We start from the raw sequence: 20,619 nt of genomic DNA, 5'->3' as shown, positions 1-20,619 counted from the left end.
TCTCTGGCCACCCCACTGCCTCTTCCAACCTTTTCACCTGCCTCCCCCTCAGAAGCATTGTCTTGACTAGGCTTACCAACCCAGCTCGGGTCAGTCACCTCATCATCCACCAACTCTTCCTCCGATTCCTCTCTCTGCTCCCACCTCAGATTTACTACTCTGACAACAACGTCACTGTCTGACAACCGTGTCTCATCATCATCATCTGACACCTCTTGACATACTACTTGCAAGTCCCCACTCATCTCCCACAGACTGCGAAAGTTTGATATTTTGAGCATCGGGACAGAGCAACTGCTCAGGTTGCTGCTGAGCAGTGGTTTGTGACTCTGGGAAGGGTCCTGAAAAGAGTTCCTGAGAGTATGCCAGATCTAAATAAATAAATTACTAGACACATTATACGCTATCCACGTCATCAACTGTTTGCACTGTTGTGGTTTCAAAAGTGGTGTTTGTACCATGTGACCCTGTAAGTTGTGAGATGAAGCTAGGAAGTGAACCTCTGCGGCATTCCACTGCTCCCTCATCAGCAGGTACTGTGTTATCCAGGACCTCGGCCTTTGCCCACTACATCATTTAGACGCCCACACCCTTGTCCTTTACCCTTACCCCTGGGGTTCAACATTTTGTCTATTCACTAGACTACGTTTGGTGTACCGAAGAGCACACACTTGTTCACTGGACTGGAGTATATGTAACTGAGAGGACACACTGATTCACTAGACTGGGGTGAATAAAACCGATAGCAAAAACGTGTTTACTAGACTGTGGTTGATGTACCGCAGAGCACACACTTGTTCACTGGACTGGAGTGAATGTATCGGAGACCAAACACGTATACACTAGACTGGAGTAAATATAGCTGAGAGCAAAAAACGTATTAACTAGACTGTTGTGAATAAAATGGAAGAGCCTAAAATGTACCGCTAAAATGCTTTGTTAACTAATAGACAGCACTCATCAGTATTAGGCAAGCCAAGAATATATACCCCTATTTTTTTTTTCTTTTTGTTTGTTTGTTGCAGTATGCGGCCAGGATAGGTGTAGCTGCACTACAGGTCCCAGCAAGCCAAAAAGCTGCAGCATAAATGAGTACTGGGTGGACTTTTGGTGTAGTCTATGGAGTGTACCAGGTACCAGGTGCTGTATGTTTTAGGGCACCCATTGAAGTGGACACTGTGCAGCCAGGATAGGTGTAGCTGCAATACAAGTCTCAGCCAACAGCCAAGAGGAGGCCAAAAAAATGTAGTTGTAGCCCTTAGAAGGACCATCGGGTTCTTTGTGGATACTTCCTGCCTAACAGACACTATTTTCCCCACCCTAACACTCTCCCTGACAGACAGAAGCTCTTTCCCTAAGCTCATCCAGCGTGCGTCTGAAGCGAGCATCGCCGGACCTGATTCTTATATGCCCAGGTCATCTGATCTGGCCAGCCAACCACTGCTATCGATGTGCAGGGGTTCCCATGTGATGCTAGGAGGTCCCAAAGCCTCTCCTGCATGTTAACTGGCTGAGAAAAAGCCGCCAGACATGCAGGGAGAGCAAGATGCCATTTCCTTGAGTATCGCAAGATGCTTGCCCATGTAACAAGCTCCTCCGAGTGCCCTAAAACTCGAACGAGTGCCAAGCTCGGACGAGCATGTTCGCTCATTTCTACTGTCAAGGTCATATGGTTTAGCCAGCCAATGAATGTAGGTGATTTTTTTTCACTGCCTGTGTGCTCCCAGTGCCTGTCCCACACCCCCTGCATAATTATTGGTTAAAAAAAATGCCAGGGAAGGTGTGTGTGTGTGTGGGGGGGGGGGGGATCAAATTTTTACTGGGGTTTTGATCCAATACTTGATCGAAATCAAGTATTTTTAATAGTGTAATATTCGATCGAATACCTACAGTACTTGATCGAATAGTCCTCGCTCATCTCTACTAAGCAACTAAGTACCTGTGTGTGCTACTGACAAAAAATACTATCTTATGAAAGGACACGTACACTTTAAGGGATTAATAATTTTTTTTTTCATGTATTTATCAGATAAGTTACGGAGAAAGTTTAAATAACAAATTGAGTTTTCCATTCTTCTACTACACCGCACATGGGCCGAACACTGTGAACAAAGCTATAGTAAAGTTACTGAAGTACTTCGGCTGGACGTGGATTGGAATAGTGACTGTTAATGTAGATGATCTCCTGAAGGCCACTGAAAATCTCATGGAGGAAGTTTATAAAAATGGGATTTGTGTGGAATACTCCTATATCATCCCTGAAAATGTTGTGGAAATAAATAAAAGGTTTTTAAATTTGACAAATTCAAGAGTTCTTATTCTTAATATTCCAATTCAGTCGTGTGAGTTTGTATTAAAAATAATGTTAAGGAACCCCAAACATTTAATATTTACAAAAGATATACTGTCCGATCAATGCCTCTTAGATGACAGATATTCATTTATGTTGGATGAAGTTTTATTCTTTGTTCCTCGGAGAGGCAACATTATTGGTTTAAAGGAAGTGCTACAAGGAGCCAACCCTGTGCTTTACCCCAAGAACAAGATCCTAGAAAATGTATGGCTTTCATATTTTAACTGTGTTCCACCCGATAAGTATTACAGTGAAATCTACTGGTGCGGGAAAAACTTCACACTGGCTAACCTTCCTAACACGATGCATGATGTTGAGAACCTTCGGACCACGTACAGTGTTTACCTTGCAGTTTACGCTGTTGCTCACTCCCTGCACAATATGTACATGGCAAATTATAAAAGAGGAAAAAACCCTGGATCATTTATTCAAAGGATTTATCCAAAACCGGTGAGTAAAGCAAATATATATAGCTATATAGACAGGACTCCTGCAACAACATAGGACAAAGTGTCAAAGGATCAAGATATTCCAATTTTGCTCCAGTTCCATAAGTAATCTTTATTTGTTCAAGGTCAAAGGTCTTAGGTCACCTTTTATTTTAGAAACTATAGGTAAAATGAAGTTGGTCATGTAGCATTTCTATGGAGACCGCAAATGTCTCCGAAATGTATTGCCGCAATCAGATTTATAATATCTTTTGTGGTTTAAAAGTTATCTGCACAGAAATTGCAATGACAACAGAGAATGTTCCATGTGATGCACAGCTACTGTATGTGATGTGTTTAATGTGTTGCTTATGGTGCTGAACACAGAGCTGAAGGCTCAATTCTATCATCATCATCAGTTACTTCTAATGAACAACAAATGCTTTGAACTTTCTGGGGGACATTTATGAAAACCAGCATATGAGTTTGCCAGTTTTAAATTAGGCTCGGTCCCCCTTTCCCCGGCCACATTTACGAAGGGGCCTCGCCTCCTCCCCTCCTTGCCGTGGTTTGGCTAACACCCCGGACACAGCCTTTGTAAATGCCCTCCTCTGTGTTGAAAACTTATTATCCAATTCACAGGAGTGCTGAGGGAGGGGAGTAGGTAAGGAGGGAGGACTGTAATGAAGAGCTGAGGGAAAGCAATGCATTCTGGGACATGTAGGACAGAGCAATTGATGAAACAGGAAGTACAATGACAAAATACAGAACTAAGACCCCCAAACTAATGGATGTTTGGTGGTTTCAGAACTGGAGCAAGCTGGTAAGCAATGCTATATGCTTGTGCAGCATGTTTATTTTTTTACCTGATCCTGGAGTAGCCTAATGATTTATTTAATTTGTTTCAGCTAAACAAATTCTTAAGAAATCTACATTTCCAAACACCTTCTGGGGATGATATTATTTTTGATGAAATGGGAATATCCGATACCAGATTAGAATTATTACATGTTGTTGTTTTTCCAAACAAAACCTACGCGAAGGAGCCTGTGGGAGAATACATCCCTAATGCCAATGGAAGTGACAGATTTGTCATCAGAAAGGGTTACGTTCAGTGGGAAGAAAGGAATAGAAAGGTATGGTATATGTATATCATTTGCTTGAAAATCTTGGTTGACTGTTTTGAAAAGATTATCTGGAGAGTAGAATAGTCCTACCTCTTCTGGTCTCCAGTCCTCCATTTACTCCTCTCTGGCCGATTTATAATATACTTCAGAGACAAGAGTGGGATGGGTGCATGTTGCAGGCTATGGTCTAAAGCTACTCAACATTACCGATGTTCTCGTGTCATCGGACAGCTATTAGACATGGCATGCACCAGCCTACCTCCTCTTGAAAATATATTCTGAAATGACCAGAGGGAGAAAGTGCTGCATTGGAGAGCAGAACAGGTAGGACCTTGTCTGCTCTCCAGATTTTAGGTAATTTCGACAAAAGTATAAGGTGTAAAAGGACATTTAGTCTTTCTCACATCTGCCATCTTCTTTTCTGACTCCTGGGGATAGACAGATTTGTCAAACAAATAATTATAATCAACTGAAACATGATAGAGAAATTAGATGGGATATACAAGCAATATAATGTGCAGAAGTAGTGCTACAGCTCATGTACACACATGGCAGCTTATCCCAAAAGTTACAGGTACACACTTTAAAGCGAATCTGTACCAACAATCCACTGGCCCAAACTGCTGGTAGGATAGCCACCTTAAATCCAAGATCTTTCCTGGGGTCTGTTTAGCTGTTGATGGAGTTATTAAGTCTGGCATTTTTTTTTGCACCAGGTTTAAAAATGTTCCCACAGTGCTAAGGCTCTGACAATTTATGTATAGGCGCAATGCCTCTACATAAATCCCATGTGCACCGAAGCCCCTGCGAACAAAAAGAAACCTACGGCAGCTCATAGCCGGTATAGGTGTCCTTAACATTTTTCCATTGGAAAAATGTTAAAAGCAGCTTATCCCCCAAAAGTTACAGGTGCACACTTTAAGGCTATGCTTACACACAATAAAATAAAGGCAAAAAACAACCTTAATTTTGAGCAAAAATATGGCCAAATTTTCAATGTAATAATGTGCTCTATTTACTTCTATTAGGGATTGACTATCAGTGCACACACAGTAGAGAAAAACAGGCATAATTGAGTAAGGGCATATAAATAATGAACAGGCTCATTATTTACAACTAGTGATGAGCAGACCCATTCGTATTCAGGTTCGACCGATAGACAGGGCAGTATTTACCAATAGGCACTCGTGGTCCGGGGCCTAGGGCAGCACCTTGTAGGGGGGCAGCACCAGAGAAGAACTTTTTTCTCCATTTTTGACTTGCCAGTAAATTTACAGTATAGAGAGGGAGACTGGTATGATGGTGTTATCCAGTCACAGTATGGCGGTGTTATCCAGTCACTGTATGGTGGTGTTATCCAGTCACAGTACGGTGTTGTTATTAGCGATGAGCGAATACTGTTCGATCGAATAGATATTCGATCGAATAGTAAGGTATTTGATAGTATTGAATATTATTGAATAGTACGCTGAATATTCGATAAATATTCAATAAGCGTTCAAATCCCCCTTCCCTTTTCCTGAGGTGTCATTGTGGACTTGGTGAACCTCCAAGTGGTCAAATAGATGTTTTTCAATAATCGAATACTTGTTCCCTTAGACTTTAATGGGATTGAATATTCGATCGAACGTTCGAATATCTGGGAGATATTGGTATGAATATTCAAATATTTCACTATTCGCTCATCATTAGATGTTATTTAGTCACAGTATGGTGGTATGGTTCAGGTCTGGTATGGCGGTGTTACCCAGTCACAGTATGGTGGCCTTGGTAAGGTCTGGTATGGGGGTGTTGTCCAGTCACAGTATGGTGGTATTGGTAAGGTCTGGTATGGTGTTATCTAGTCACAGTATGGTGGTATTGTTCAGGTCTGGTATGGGGGTGTTTTCCAGTCACAGTATGGTGGTATTGTTCAAGTCTGGTATGGCGGTGGTAAATGTGAGGCCTGGAGCTATTTACTACCAATCCTGTGGTGAGAATTCCCTCAGACAATATGCAGACTGCTCTAATCATTAATTCAATGTGGAAATTTGTTTATGTTTTAAACAGGAAAAACCATGAAAAAGATGCGATTCAGATAACATTTGTACATGTAGAGAAATGCATGTGGCCAAAACCACACTCCCATTTCTTCCCTAGTAGTCATGTGCTGTTACCAGGATAAGGGGACATAAGGGTCTGGTTTCAGCTGCATGTGGTGATGTACAGTAAATGTGGGAACGCGGCCTAAGACTGATCAGATATCAAAATATTGATCAGTTGGTGAGTGAAGATGAGGGTAGGTGTAGTGCCGGGGGGCAGAAGCAGCTGTTAATATGGCCCTGCCGATAGGTCAATAGGGACATGAACTTTGGGGGCCAAAAATGGCTGTAAAATGGGTGTAGGAAGGAGTAAATTGCCCTGCAAAATTGGGCCTGGAAAGTATATAAAATAATAAGGTAAAATAAATATAAAAGAAAGAAATTAAGAAATAAATAAAATTTAATTAACTGAATTAATAAATAATATTAAAAGAGGATGCGGACCTCCAGGTGGAGAAGGAGGAGGAGTAGGTGGCTGTAGAAGGTAGAGGCTGAGGAGGAGGCAGTAGCCAACACTGCAGATTTGCACATAGGTTCCCTTAATGAGGGACCAGGACTGACAAATAGAAGGTGAGCTCTAGCCAGGTGTCCAGTTTGGAAACCCAAAAATTAAATGGGGAATAGCCATCATTTAGCAACATAAAATATGTTGAAATATCTGCTGTGGGTGTTGGTGCATTTTGTGGAGTTCTGAGGGAGGTGTTCCACACTGCGGGTATGCTCACCCTCTCTTACGAGGCAATAATGGTCCCCAAACTGTGGTGGCAACCTCCTCCTCAGACTGTTGCTCCCCCCAATTTCCTTTCAAATATTGGCAGCCCTAGACCTTGGTGCATTTGCTACTGGCCACAGGCCCTCTGCTAGGCTTTTGTCCGAGCTCCCCCTTCTGCCCTGTTTCTGGCGCTTGACCACTACACCTTCCTCCAGACTGTCATGGCCTTCAGTCCATGTGGGGTCTACTACTCAGTCATCACCCCTCAGGTCATTTTCTGCCCACTCCTCGATGTTGCCCTACACAATGGTTTTCACACAGCTGAATGTGTCATCAATTAGCAGTTGTGTTTCATCATCGTCTGACACATCAGGGGCCAGTCCTGCACCCACTACCCTCATACTCATACATGTCCTCATACTCTACCAGAAGTGGTTGGGCGTTGGTGCATTGCAGGTGTTCAACTCAGGCAGGTGGAAGAACCACTAGGGGCATGGGAACAGAGTCGCCAAAGAGCAATAGCAATTGTTCCATCACCTGAAATTGCAAACACACAAAAACAGCAATAGCTCACCACTAATGGTAGGATACAGACGAAATACAGATATAAAAATCATTAAAAGTAGCCCCCCCCCCCAACTGCTAAAACAGTCTCGATAAAAATAATGAGGCTCTTAGTTACCCAAGTTACCACTAGTTTGCAAATAATGTAAACCATCCCATCACGTTAAGGTGGCCTCGTGCTGGGACAGACGTACACTGTACTTTGGCCTCTCCTTGGCATATAATAAGCCTATGCTCTGGGCATGCAGGATCCAACTACTACTGGCAAAATGCTCACCACCTGGGTGGGATGGGTGGATTGCACGACCAAGTAGAGGCAGCCACTCTGAAAAAAAGACAAATTTGGTCAACTAAAGCTTCCAGTTGGTCTTGAGTGACCATTCGCTGGCCTATCAAGTGACGCTGTAATCCCTGCTGCCTGCTCACCCTACAGGTAGATCTTTTATTTTCTAGTATAACAGGCACAAATTTCCCACATCTTCGGACTGCATCTGTTATCATGGACTTTGCGCACAATAGGTGATAAAGCCTGTATTTATGCTGTTTGATACTCAGAAAATTGCTAAAAAGCTGAAAACATTGGTGTACTTGTGTTTTTATTGGACTCCCATGTCTGCTCCCTTAAACAGCAGCAGCTCCATCACCACCAGCAGTGGCACCATTGCTACATCCCATTTTTGTGGCTTTTTTCATGTTTTGATCAAAACAATTGCCTATCTCTGGCATGACCAGGAGTATTGCAGATTGCAGGGGTTCTAATACCTACCCTCCCCCTTCCCTTTTCTCCATTCTCTTCCCCCTCTCCCATTTCCCATTAATAATGACACCAGACGCTGCTTAGCGATGGGAAATAATGGCCAGAGTGGCTTCTTTATTGAATAAATAACATTCCAAAATATATATAACATCTGTATTAAAACTCCCATAACCATCAATGTAAACGCATCCAAAACATTTTACATACTTGGGAGGTCAAGGATGACCCATACAGCATTATAGAAGAAATCCCAAGTTGCACCATGCTGGCTCAGGGTTGAGAAATATACCATGGACTGCTACAATTGGTTCTTATGGAACTTTTGTGTAGAAGTCCACCTAAGTGGTAATCACCAACACCATGACCCAACTTTCTTGCCAGGTAAAGGAGCGGGTTCACCACCCCTCAAATGGACCACCAAAACCTCCTCACTCATTGCCATCCATGACCACATACTCCACCGACTTTCGCAACAAAGCAGTTTATCCAACCACCCCTAGCCAGAACATTTACAAGAAAGTGCAAGCAGGCTTATTCCAGGTATTGGCACATTGACCAATGGACAATCTTCCCCTTTCTGGCTATTTAACAACCAAAGCTTACCGCTCTCCCCTTTGCCCCCTAGCTGCCTGCCCTCCTCCATGTCTCCTTAGTCCTAGCCCTCCTCCTGATTTGCCATTAACGCCTTACCCTGTAAATGCTCCTTACCCTGTTAACCCCCTACTGTCCACATCGTCATGTACAGGCTGCCACAAGGCTGCAACCATTCTTGTCTTCTGACTCTGACTAACAATTTGTGTAGTTATGGTTGAATTTAAAGAACCCTTATTTTGATTAATAGAGAACCAAACTATGTTTGTGGCCATTGACTCTTAACAATGGTCGGAACTGTGGTTCAATTTAAATGAGAACCCTTCCAAGGCTAAAAATATCCCTGGCCTCCAACTGTTAAAAAGGAGAGGAATTAGGGTTGAATTTAAACAAGAACCTTCTTTTGGGCTATACAGTGGACCAAACAATGTCAGTGGCCTCCGACTATTAACAATCAGTGCAGTTGTGGTTAAATTCAAAGGACCCCCCCCCCCCCCTTTTTTTTTTTTTTGCATACACTGGACAAAAACTCTGATCCTTTTCAATTAGCCCAGCTGTGGGCATTGCCATGCAGCATAGACTATTTTTTTTAAAATAAACTTGAGAAACCTTTGCCCCCTCCTCCTGTCTCACTAACAGCCAAAAGCAGCTCAGCACAGACGACCCCACTGTTGTGCCCTGAAAAGGCTATCACTGTCTACACCAACCAACATTATTATACGCCAGGGTCACATATCATGCTGGCTCGGATCGCCAGGGCAACAGTGACGCATACAATTTTGCTGATTGGCTTAGTAGACTTTCAACAAACTTTTTTACAGGAGAATGAACAGGTACATGAACAGACGTATTACTGACAGCAAAAGATAGCCAGCAGCACTCACCATGTATTAAAAAATCGGTCTTTTTTTTTCAGTATATAAGTTAGACGGCAGCGGGACGTTTCGTGCATGCAAGCTTCCTCAGGCCTTGTGGTACTACTAGGCTTGAAGAAGCGTGCATGCGTGAAATGGCCTGTCTTTTTCACATGTTTATATATTGTTTTATTTTCATACAAAATTACTGCCGTATTTTGGTATTATTTTACTGTGTCTGAGCATGGCCTATGTCTTCTTATAAGCTTTTTAATATCACTTTGATTCTAGGAACATGTCTCTTCATGTGCTGAAACTTGTACTCCTGGATATAGCAGAGATCTAAACCAAAGAATATACTGCTGCTATCTATGTGTGCCTTGCTCTGCTGGGAAATATTCTAATGGAATTGGTGAGAGAATCGTTGTGACATGTACCCCGTTCCTCTGCACAATGCAAAAGAGAGTATCTTGGCTTTGTCTGGAAAGTTCACTTCAAGCATGAGTTTCCCCAGCAAAATCTAGGTTTCTGTGTTATTTTTTTCTATGAATTGCTCAAGTAGTTGAAACACCTCGACCCAACAAACTGTTTAGGATAAGCTGATAATTAGGCAATTTTTAAACACAATGCCCATTCCCAGAATGCATTGCTGGCAAACAGAGTCCAAATCCAAAGAAGGTAACAGCATCTCACAAAGACGCATGTAGATGGAAAAAGAAAAAAAAACTTTTATTCCATCATGGCACAGATAGCAACGTTTCAACTCCAATGGTCTGCGGCTGCATGTAAGACTCCTAGCTCCTGTCGGTCCCGATCAGCCAATCAGTGCATGGCAGCCCCGATTGGCTGATGGGGAACGATGGGAGCTGTGAGCCTCACATGCAGCTGCGGCGCCGAGCAAGTAATGCATGCTACGGGTGGCGGGATGTTAATGTTTCAATAAGTTTTTATTGAAGTTTTTCAAATATTATTACAGCCAGTATATGAAGCAAATGTAAGGAATACAGTATACAGAGGAGTAAGAGAAGAAGGTTATGTTCAAACAACACACAGCATTTCAATATCGCATTTAACTTATAAAGCATAAAATGTTTAATTGTCCATATGCAGTGCTAGTCTAGTATTGTAGTAATGAGAGTTTAAAAGGCGGGATAAGAAAGGGAGATGAACCAAGTAGTTCCTTATGTAATTCTTAGCTTATATAGTGCTAATAAGAACAATATGAATAGTGCTGCATATGGACACAGATGAAAGAAATGAAATGTATAATAATTAACATGCTAAACCACATCGCATGAAACATAAACAAGGACTGCTATAGCAGCCAATATACAATAGGAAAAGTTATGTTATGAAGCAGGTTAAAGCTCAATAACGGCGTGAAAACTGCTACAAGAGCATGCACGCCAAGATGGACTGGGGGTATAGAGTTCGGCCTATAGTAAGGGGGCTAGAAGATAGTCCAGTCGCTTAGGGACCCACACCAGGAGTCAATCAGTCGCTGGCCCTCCTCTGGCTCAGTGATAATATGTTTGGTTTGGTGATGTAGGAATAACAGACGCCCTGAGGAGAGCCATTTATAGTGGATGCCAGCGTTCCTGAGTGAGCCAGTAATTTTAGAAAACCTCCGGTGTTTCAACGTCTCAGATCCGCGTACACTGAAATGTCCTTATATCTTTTCTTCTCTTCTCGTCGCTGTCATAAACGCTGATTTCACGTGCAAGTAATGTACTCTAGCGATAACATCTCTGTTTGCAGTTGGAGGGAGGGGGAGAGGTCTGGGGATTCTCCTTACCCAATCAATGACCAACTCGCGAGGGAAACAGTTAGGCAGTACATGTTTCAGTAAATTCCGTACATACGTTGGTAATTCAGCAATAGTAATGGATTCCGGAATATTGCGCAGTTTTATGTTATTTCGCCGATTGTAGTCGTCAAGTGCCATAATTTTGTTGCGTAGGGTATTGGATTCTTCTGTCATACGGTTACATGTTTCTGATACAGCATTATGGGCATTGATCACCTCGCTCAATTTCAGTTCCGCTAATAATGGCCTATCCGTTATCACTCTCACTGATGAGGAAAGGGAAGAGAAGAGTTGGTCAATTCCAGTCAAAAGTGTATCTCTGACGGATGTGAGCATATATTTTACCAGAGAGGGGGACATTTGAGTATCACATGAAAAATATGAATGTAAAAGTTTTTCGGAGTCCCTCTGCATAGTCACCAATAGGGGAGACCGCAGTGTTTAAGTGTAAGTGACAGGGGCAGTCCCCTGTCACTTACCGATTGGGACCCCTGCAGTGTATCTGCGGGGGTCCCGATCACTGTATCGGACCGCTGGAGGTCCTCCTTGAGGTCCGATCGGCTTTCTGCTTTTTGAGTCTGCCACAGGCAAGCTCAATGAGCAGAACGCCTATAACCCAGATCAATGCTATGCCTATGGCATAGCATTGTACAGTGTCTGCAATCTAATGATTGTAGGTGAAAATCCCCCAGGGGGACTTAAAATGTGTAAAAAAAAAAAGTTAAAATGTTTTTATAAAAACCCCAAAGCCCCTCCCCCAATAAAAAAAATTAACCTTTCACATTATATAAATAAAACATATAAAAATAAATAAATAAACATTTTATATACCCTAGTGTGCGTAATTGTCCGTAATTGCGTAATTGTGTTTTGTTCTGTAAATCTGCATGTTCGGGCTGACCTATAGAATAATGGTATCATGTTGCTTTTACCATATAGTGCATTACGTAGACTCAGAAACCCCCCAAAAGTTACCTTATTGCATTCTTTTTTACGATTTCACCAATTTAAATCTTTATAAATAATATTTTTGGGATTCCATCATACATGTTATGGTAGAATGAAAGATGTCCACTGGGTCATTTTGAGCCTGGTCCTCAAAGCAATAATTAAGCTTCGGGTTCTTTAGTCTATGACTTTGGTCTATGGTCTATCCCAACATGGAACCTCTCAAGGGTGCATCAATTGTTTTGCTTCAGACTTGGGCCACTGTCTTCTACCTAATTTGGAAAAGAAAGTTGCATTTAAGACACACAAGGACCTATTGGATATTGTATGAAATCAAAGAGAAAATAGCCTCCTACTCATCAGAAGGAATGAAGTTTAAATGCTTCCTGAGGGTCCATCTTACCAAGACTTTCTGCATGTCTAGCTGGGCACACTTTAGGGCCCTATTACACAGAACGATAATCGACCAAATCAGGCCTATTATCTTTCTGTTTAATAGAGACAATGATAAGTTGATGACAACGATCATCGGCTGAACGTGTCTTCAAATGTGACACCAATATCATTGACCTCCTACCGCGCATTGCTACATATAATAGCGATGCATGGCCAAAGGCTAACGATTGAATAAACTGTTCATACATTACCTCTCCGCGCTCCTGGTTGTCTACTTCCCTCTGCTTGCTTGTCTGCAGCTTCAGAGTGGTGTCTGAACTAGCCGGCTGCTCAGCCAATCACTAGCCACAGTGGTTCAGACCAGTGATTGGCTTTGAAGCTGCAGCCCCAGCGCTGGGAAGGAAGCAGAGGGCAGGAAAGGACCGGGAGCATGGAGAGGTATATACAGTTTAGGAGTCACTAAAAGATTATTGAACTGTGTATTAGACTCAGTAAATGAGTTCGTTTACATTATTGATCAGGCAGTTATCGGCCCGTCTAATAGGACCCTTAGTTTCTATAGAACAGATCTGTAGTGCAGCCTCATGGTCTACTCCGAATACATAAAAGTCTCAAGGAAAGATCTTCGGAGGACATTCTTTTGGGAGGTAAGAACTGTAGGATTCCCTGAGGATTCTTATTACTTCATTCCCACTATTTGTTCTGCTGATAGCACATAAGAAGTGTGGAGCGGCGTCAGGACAGGGAGGTCGGGGTGAGATCAGACAGTGGGCCCTAGGTCTGACCCACCCACTGTCCCTACCTACTTCCCTCAAACGGCCCTAGGCAGCCGCGGAAATCCACGCAGATGTTCCCTATACTGTATAAGTGTAACACAGAATGAGACAGACAAACAAACACAACAAAGGGGAGTCAACAAGCCAAGTCAGAACCAAACGGACAGCACAGTACAAAATCAAATAACAATCGGATAGTCAAAGGTCAGATGGGAGGTCAGGTAACAAGTCGAGCAAGCAGAGGAATTAGGAACGGGGATAGCAGGAATAGACAGGGGAAGCTGGGATCAGGATATGAACCTTAGTAGCCAGCAGGGAAGGACTGGCTCTGTTTTCATTTATGAGGATCAAAAGCCTGGTCCGGATCCCTATTGGACCGGAGCTTGATCCTCAAGGATCCGGACAAGCAGAGGCAGGTATTCATCAAACAACACTGCTTAGCTGCAGCAATCAAGGCTAGCAGTGAACAATGTAACTCCTGCATTGCCAAGAGGCAGCATCCAACCATTCCAGCCGCTGGGAGTCAAATGCAAAGGATGTCGTAGAACTCAAAAAATTCGGCAAGTCCGCTTAACAATACACTAAGGGATGTCTACCAATTTAAATGTAATTCTATTTTCCCTTAGTTCCCTCCATCTCTTTTTTAGTTTTTTTCTTGTCTGTATTCAATAAATTACACAAGGCAGTGGAGTTTAGAAGGGGTTCCTTTCCTATTTGTTAAGTTGAAAGGTCTAAGGGAAAAGAGATTCACTTTTAATCGTAAAGTTATCAATGATTTACTGTTTTAGGAGACAATTTACAAATACCATTGTGTTTAATAAGTTCATTATTGTTTTTTCACTTTTATTTGTCTTCCCTCCTCAGATGCAGATAAATGTGAACAGTGCCCAGAAGATGAATGGCCGAATTTAGGAAATTCTGGTTGCCTGAAAAGACCGCTTGATTTCTTATCCTTTCAGGATCTACTTGGGACATTGTTCACATCACTTATTGTTATATTATATGTTTGTTCATTTATTGTTCTAGTTATATTTATTAGATATAGAGAGACGCCTATAGTGAAGAACAATAACAGGAATCTCAGTTACACCATCCTCATCTCCCTTATGTTGTGCTTTCTATGTTCCCTTTTGTTCATAGGTAATCCGGCCAAGCTGACTTGTTTGTTACAGAATATTATCTTCAATTTAGTTTTTGTTGTTGCTGTTTCTTCTATTTTGACAAAAACCATCACAGTATTAATGGCCTTTAATGTCACTAAACCTAATAACAGAATAAGAAAATGTTTTAGGAAAATTTCCCATGTGTTTATTGTATTTTGCTTTATAGGTGAATTTAGTATCTGTATATACTGGATACATTTCTATTCCCCATATCCTGATAGAGATTCAGTGTCTAAACCCGGGATCCTTATATTACATTGTAATGTCGGCTCCCAGGTGATATTTTATCTCGCTCTCGGGTATAACAGCTTCCTCGCTCTTCTATGTTTTCTTGTGGCTTACTTTGCTAAAAAGTTGCCCGATAGATTCAATGAAGCTCATCACATCACCTTCAGCATGTTGGTGTTCTGTAGTGTATGGATCTCATTTATACCGGCGTATATCAGCACTAGAGGCAGGTACATGACCGCCGTGCAGGTATTCGCCATCTTAGCTTCCAGCGCTGGACTATTAGGATTCATATTCTTTCCCAAATGTTTCATTATAATATTTAGACCTGAATTAAATGTAAAAAAGTCCCCGTATATTAGAAGATAATAGTGTTTTTTATGACTTTTAAATGATGCCATAGACATTTATTATAACATTTAACATGTTTAGGAATTTAGGAAATAACTCTTTAATTATGTTCTGTTCCACCTTTCCTGTTACTGTATATGGATATGTATATGGATAGAGGGATATTCCCGCCTCAACCAATATAAACTCATTGGACAAAAAAGTAGTCACCCCTAAAGAAATCATGAAAATCATCATTTAATATTGGTTAACTCTGCCTCTGGCCTTGATAACCTGTTGCAATATTCGCTCACTAAGGGTATGTTCATGCTATGGATTCAACGTGGAGACTTAAAGAGGATTCCGCCATGCGGCCTCGGCTTTAACTTCCACCCATGCCATACACTCAATGATATTCTCCAGCGAATCACGCTGTCCGCCCAAAGAATTGACATGTCAATTCTTTGGGCGGACAGCGGAATTTGCCGGTGAATATCATTGAGTGTATGGGATGGACGCAACGTCAAGCAATGGCCGTGCAGCAGAATCCATTGGACCCTTCCCTGAGTCTGAGCAACCGGAGCAGTCCATCTGTCCCGATGCCCAAACTATACAGCTCACGCAGTCAGTGGGTGGTAAGAGTGGGGACTTGCACACCGGGTTTGAAGAGGTGTCTGATGATGACGATGAGACCCGGTTGTGAGACAGTGAGTTTGTTGTCATGGATGTAACTCAAAGTGGGGAGAAGAGTTAAGAATTAGAGGAAGAGCTTGTGGATGAGGATGAGGTGACTGACCCGAGCTGGGTGGATAAGCCTAGTGAAGACATTGCTTCTGAGGGGAGGCACGTTCAGTCACAGACTTCCGGTTGGAAGAGGAAGAGGGGTGGGCAAAGGGAGAAGCAGGGGCAGAGCGAGTAGATCAGATTCAGTAACTGTTTCACGGAGTCAAACTCCTGTTGCCAGGCCAAGATGTTCGGAAGTCTAGAGGTTCTTTAAAGAAAGAGCGGATGACTGACAGACTGTAGTATGCAACCTGTGCCACACCAGGATCAGCAGGGGAGCCACCACTACCAGCCTAAACACTACCAGCATGCGCAGGCATATGAGTGCTAAACACTCCACTCAGTGGAACCAAGGCCATTTAGTGACTGCAAGTCACACCCCGGCTCCTTTCCCTGTGTCACGTGCTGGCTCTGTCAGTCCCTCCCACCCAGGCCCCAGGCACGAGCGCCTCCCGCCTCGAAAGCCCCCAAAAACTAGTGTGGCCAGTATATTTTTTTATTTCTTTATTTCTTAGTGCAGCCATATCCAAGCTCACTGCTAATTACCCTAAGTAAATAGCAGTGAGTTTGGTTGCGTGTGAGAATGTGCGGAACCTGGTGGCAGCTCTGCAACTCGACAGCTTCACGCATGTACCATGCCTGGCCCACATCTTCAACCTAGTGTTGCTGTGGTTCCTTTAAACCTCCCCAATTTGACTGACTTCAACCAGGGAACGTTACCCCAACTGCTACAGTCAAATTCAAAGTCAAATTTAAACTCAAATCAGCGGTGGGGAGAAGTGGTGAGTCACATGATGCAGGGAAAGTTACCTCAACTGCCACAGTCAAATTCAAAGTCAAATCAGCGGTGGGGAGAAGTGGTGAGTCATATGATGCAGGGAAAGTTACCTCAACTGCTACAGTCAAATTCAAAGTCAAATTCAAACTGAAAACAGTGTTGGGGAGAAGTGGTGAGTCACATGATGCAGGAAAAGTTAGAATATGAGTGCTAAACACCCTACACAGTGGAACCAAGGCCATTCAGTTACTGCAGGTCACACCTCTGCTCCTTCCGCTGTGTCATGTGCTGGCTCTTTTACTCCCCCTGCCCAGGCCCCAGGCACGAGCGCCTTCCAACCCACACCCACCCCTTCACCTCCACTATGCTCCACACCCTCCAGCAAGCTGTCCAAGCGCAGCATTCAACTGTCTCTACAACAGAGCTTTGAATGGAAGCGCAAATACACTGCCACTCACCAACAGGCAGAAGCCCTAAATGTGCACATAGGCAAACTGCTGAGCCTGGAGATGCTGCCCTATCGGCTGGTAGAGACAGAGGCTCTTAGGAACCTCATGGCGGTTGCTGCCCCTCGGTCCTCCACTGTGTCAGGCCTAATTTTTGGGAGGTTCCACGCCTGCCTCATCTTAAGGCTGGTAATGGCCACTTTATGGTCTTTTTTTTAATCTTCAATTTCAATTTTCAAATCAAATCAACTTCAATTCAAGTGCTATTTTGCAGGACTGTCAAGTCATCTATTGTATCTCCAAGATACACGCCACCGTTTAAAGGAACAGACAGTGAAAATGGTGGATCCTAATTTAGCATCCTTGTGTTGTCCATTTCGAACCAGGCAATCTGTGGATGTCAACTTCTGGGTGTTCTCTGCCGTCCTTTTATTTTTTAGCTGTTTCAAAAGCAGTAGTCAGCTACTGGTCAGTCTAGTAATTAAAAAGACAAGTTATTAAGGGAGGGGGGAGGAGGGAGCAGTCAGCTTGTCAGACACTGGCACCGTTCATAGGAACAGACAGTGAAAATGGCCTTTTTTAAAATCTTTAACTTCAATTTTCAAATCAAATCAACTTCAATTCGACTGATAGTCACATTCAAATTTGACTATTTTGTAGGACTGTCTGTTCATCTATTGTATCTCCGTGGTGTCAGGCTAAGTTTTTGGGTGGTTCATATGCTACCTGTGTTTTAATGGTTCCCTGTGTTCTCACTACCATGCTGTGTCAGGCTAAATTTTGGGGTGGTTCACGTGCCCACATGGTGGAATTCCACCCTACAGATGGTAGCCAGGGTTTACCAGCAACGCAAAGCAATTGTGGAATGCCAGATGCCAGAGTAGTCGTAGATGTCTGCTATCTGTCAGGTACTGGGCCCCTTTGAGGAGTCAACACAGATGGTCAGCGGTGATGCTGCCATCATTAGCCTCACCATCCCGCTGCTGTGTCTGCTTTAAACCTCCCTGCTCAGCCTGAAGTCTGAGACTTTGCTTTTGTTTTAGAAGACGGGGGAAGAACATCCGCCGTTAGATAGCCAGCCCATCCTCACGTCTGTTTCTCAGCACAAAGTAGAGGAGTAGGAAGAGGAGCAGACTGCTGCCACGACTGAAGAGGGTACCCATGCTCAATCCTTAGCTGTTGAGCGTGTATGGCCTGAAGAGGAGGAATTGGTGGAGGAGGAAATTGAGAGTCAGCCTATTGAGGAGAGGGAATTCTTGCATGTTGGGACCCTGTCGCACATGGCTGACTTTATGTTAGGCGGTCTTTCCTTTGACACTCGGGTTAAATAAACTTTTGACAACACCGTCTACTGAGTGTTCACCCACCTCGACCCTCGGTACAAGCAGATATTTTCCACTCTCATTACAGCCGAGGAACGCAGTATGAGAGTGAATCAATATCAACAGGCCCTGGTGCAGATGCTGAAATGTTACTTCCCATCTAACTCCACTAGCGCCAGAGGACGTAGTTTTGTGGGCCAAAAAGTGGAGGAGCTTGTCAAGAGGCAGGGGAACACTCTCCAAGGCCTTTGACAGTTTCATGGCACCCCAGCAATACTATGTCACCCGTCCCCAGTCTAGACAGAGTAGGGGGGAGGCCTTCAGAAAGATGGTAAGGGAGTACCTTGCTGACCTGGCTACTGCTTCTACCTGGGTCATTCTGTTCTCACCGCCATGCTGTGTCTGGCATAATTGGTGGGAGGCTCATCTGCTACAGCTTCTACTTGGGTAACTCTGTCCTCACTGCCATGCTGTGTCTGGCATAATTGTTGGGAGGCTCACTTGCTACCTCACTTTTAATGGTTCTCTGTGTCCTCACTGCCATGCTGTGTCAGGCCTAATTTTTGGGAGGTTCCACGCCTGCCTCATCTAAAGGCCGGTAAAGGCCACTTTATGGTCTTTTTTTTATGTTTAATTTCAATTTTCAAAGCACACCGCAGACATTCACTCCCTAGCTTTTTCTCGCAATTTACGGGGCCTCAGGGTACACCGCTATTGAAACCGCAGCAGTGTGAACAGGTGATCACGTGGAGAGAACATACAAACTTCTTGCAGATGTTGTCCTTGGTGGTATTTGAACCCAGGACCATAGCTCTGCAAGATTACAGTGCTAACTGAGCCACTCAAATTCAAACTCAAATTTAAACTCAAACTCAAATTCAAACTCAAATTCAAAATCAAATTTAAACTCAAAATCAAATCAGCGGTGGGGAGAAGTGGTGATTCACATGATACAGGGAAAATAACCCCAACTGCTAAAGTAGTCAGGGGGTGTCATGCCCTAGCCCAGGTCAGTCTAGTAACCTTAAAAAAAAAGTTATTAAGGGGGGAGGAGGGGAGCAGTCAGCTTGTCAGGTACTGGCAGGGGAACACTCTCTAAGGCCTTTGACCTTCAAATTGACCTTTAGGTGTTTGACCGTGGTTGCATGTGCCTCACCCATCTTGGTCTGGGTCAGCACTATTGTCTTGAGGTTGACCACCAGGCTGTTGGTCAGAATTTGGCGTAATGGTGCGATTACACAGCCACAGAGGCATCCATGCATGCTGCTCCTGCTGTTTCCTCTCCATTTTCGTGGTGTTCCGTGTCAGGTTTTTGGGTGGTTCATATGGTACTAGTGATGAGCGAATACTGTTCAATCGAATAGATATTCGATCAAATAGTAAGGTATTTGATCTATTGAATATTATCGAATAGTTCGCCGAATATTCAATAAATATTTGATAAACGTTCAAATCCCCCTACTTCGGTTTTTTTCCTCTAAGTGGTCGAATAGATGTTTTTCAATAAACGAATACTTGTTCCCATAGATTTTAATGGGATCAAATATTCGATCAAAAATTCGAATATCTGGGAGATATTGGTACGAATATCGAATATTCGAATATTTCACTATTCGCTCATCACTATATGGTACCTGTGTTTTAATAGTTCCCTGTGTTCTCACCGCCATGCTGTGTCAGGCTAAATTTTGGGTTGGTTCATATGGTTTCCTATGTCAGGCTAAATTTTTGGGTGGTTCATATGTTACCTGTGTTTTAATGGTTCCCTGTGTTCTCACCGCCATGCTATGTCAGGCTAAATTTTGGGGTGGTTCATATGCTACCTGTGTTTTAATAGTTCCCTGTGTCAGGCTAAATTTTGGGGTGGTTCATATGCTACCTCTGTTTTAATCCTTCACTGTGTGATCACTGCCATACTGTTGGCCATAATTTGGTGTAATGGTGCGATTAGGCAGCCTCAGAGGCATCCATGCATGCTGCCCCTGCTATTTCCTGTTCATTTCCTAGGTGTTTCCATCATTTTCTGAGGTTGACAGGTTTTCACGTGACCTCCCCTCTACCGAGCTTGGGTCCTCTGCAAAAATGCTCAAGTTTCCCATTGACTTCAACTGGGTTTGTTACTCAAAATGAGCACCCGAGCATCGGGAAATATTTGTCTCGATTAACGAGCTCCTG

At 43.2% G+C, this 20,619-nt stretch overlaps 1 protein-coding gene across 1 annotated transcript; it reads left to right on the top strand.

Annotated features, from left to right (window-relative positions):
• Positions 1-1,571: 1,571 nt before the first annotated feature.
• LOC138789369 (vomeronasal type-2 receptor 26-like) lies at positions 1,572-18,696 on the top strand. Its single transcript, XM_069967980.1, has 7 exons — positions 1,572-1,691; positions 2,030-2,803; positions 3,690-3,917; positions 8,404-8,562; positions 14,354-15,124; positions 16,991-17,311; positions 18,511-18,696. The coding sequence occupies exons 1-7, from the start codon at positions 1,572-1,574 to the stop codon at positions 18,694-18,696; spliced, it is 2,559 nt and encodes an 852-aa protein (XP_069824081.1).
• Positions 18,697-20,619: the final 1,923 nt, after the last annotated feature.

This window comes from Dendropsophus ebraccatus, chromosome 4 (assembly GCF_027789765.1).
Source record: "Dendropsophus ebraccatus isolate aDenEbr1 chromosome 4, aDenEbr1.pat, whole genome shotgun sequence".
Classification (NCBI taxonomy): domain Eukaryota; kingdom Metazoa; phylum Chordata; class Amphibia; order Anura; family Hylidae; genus Dendropsophus; species Dendropsophus ebraccatus.
This window is presented reverse-complemented; position numbering and strand designations above follow the sequence as displayed.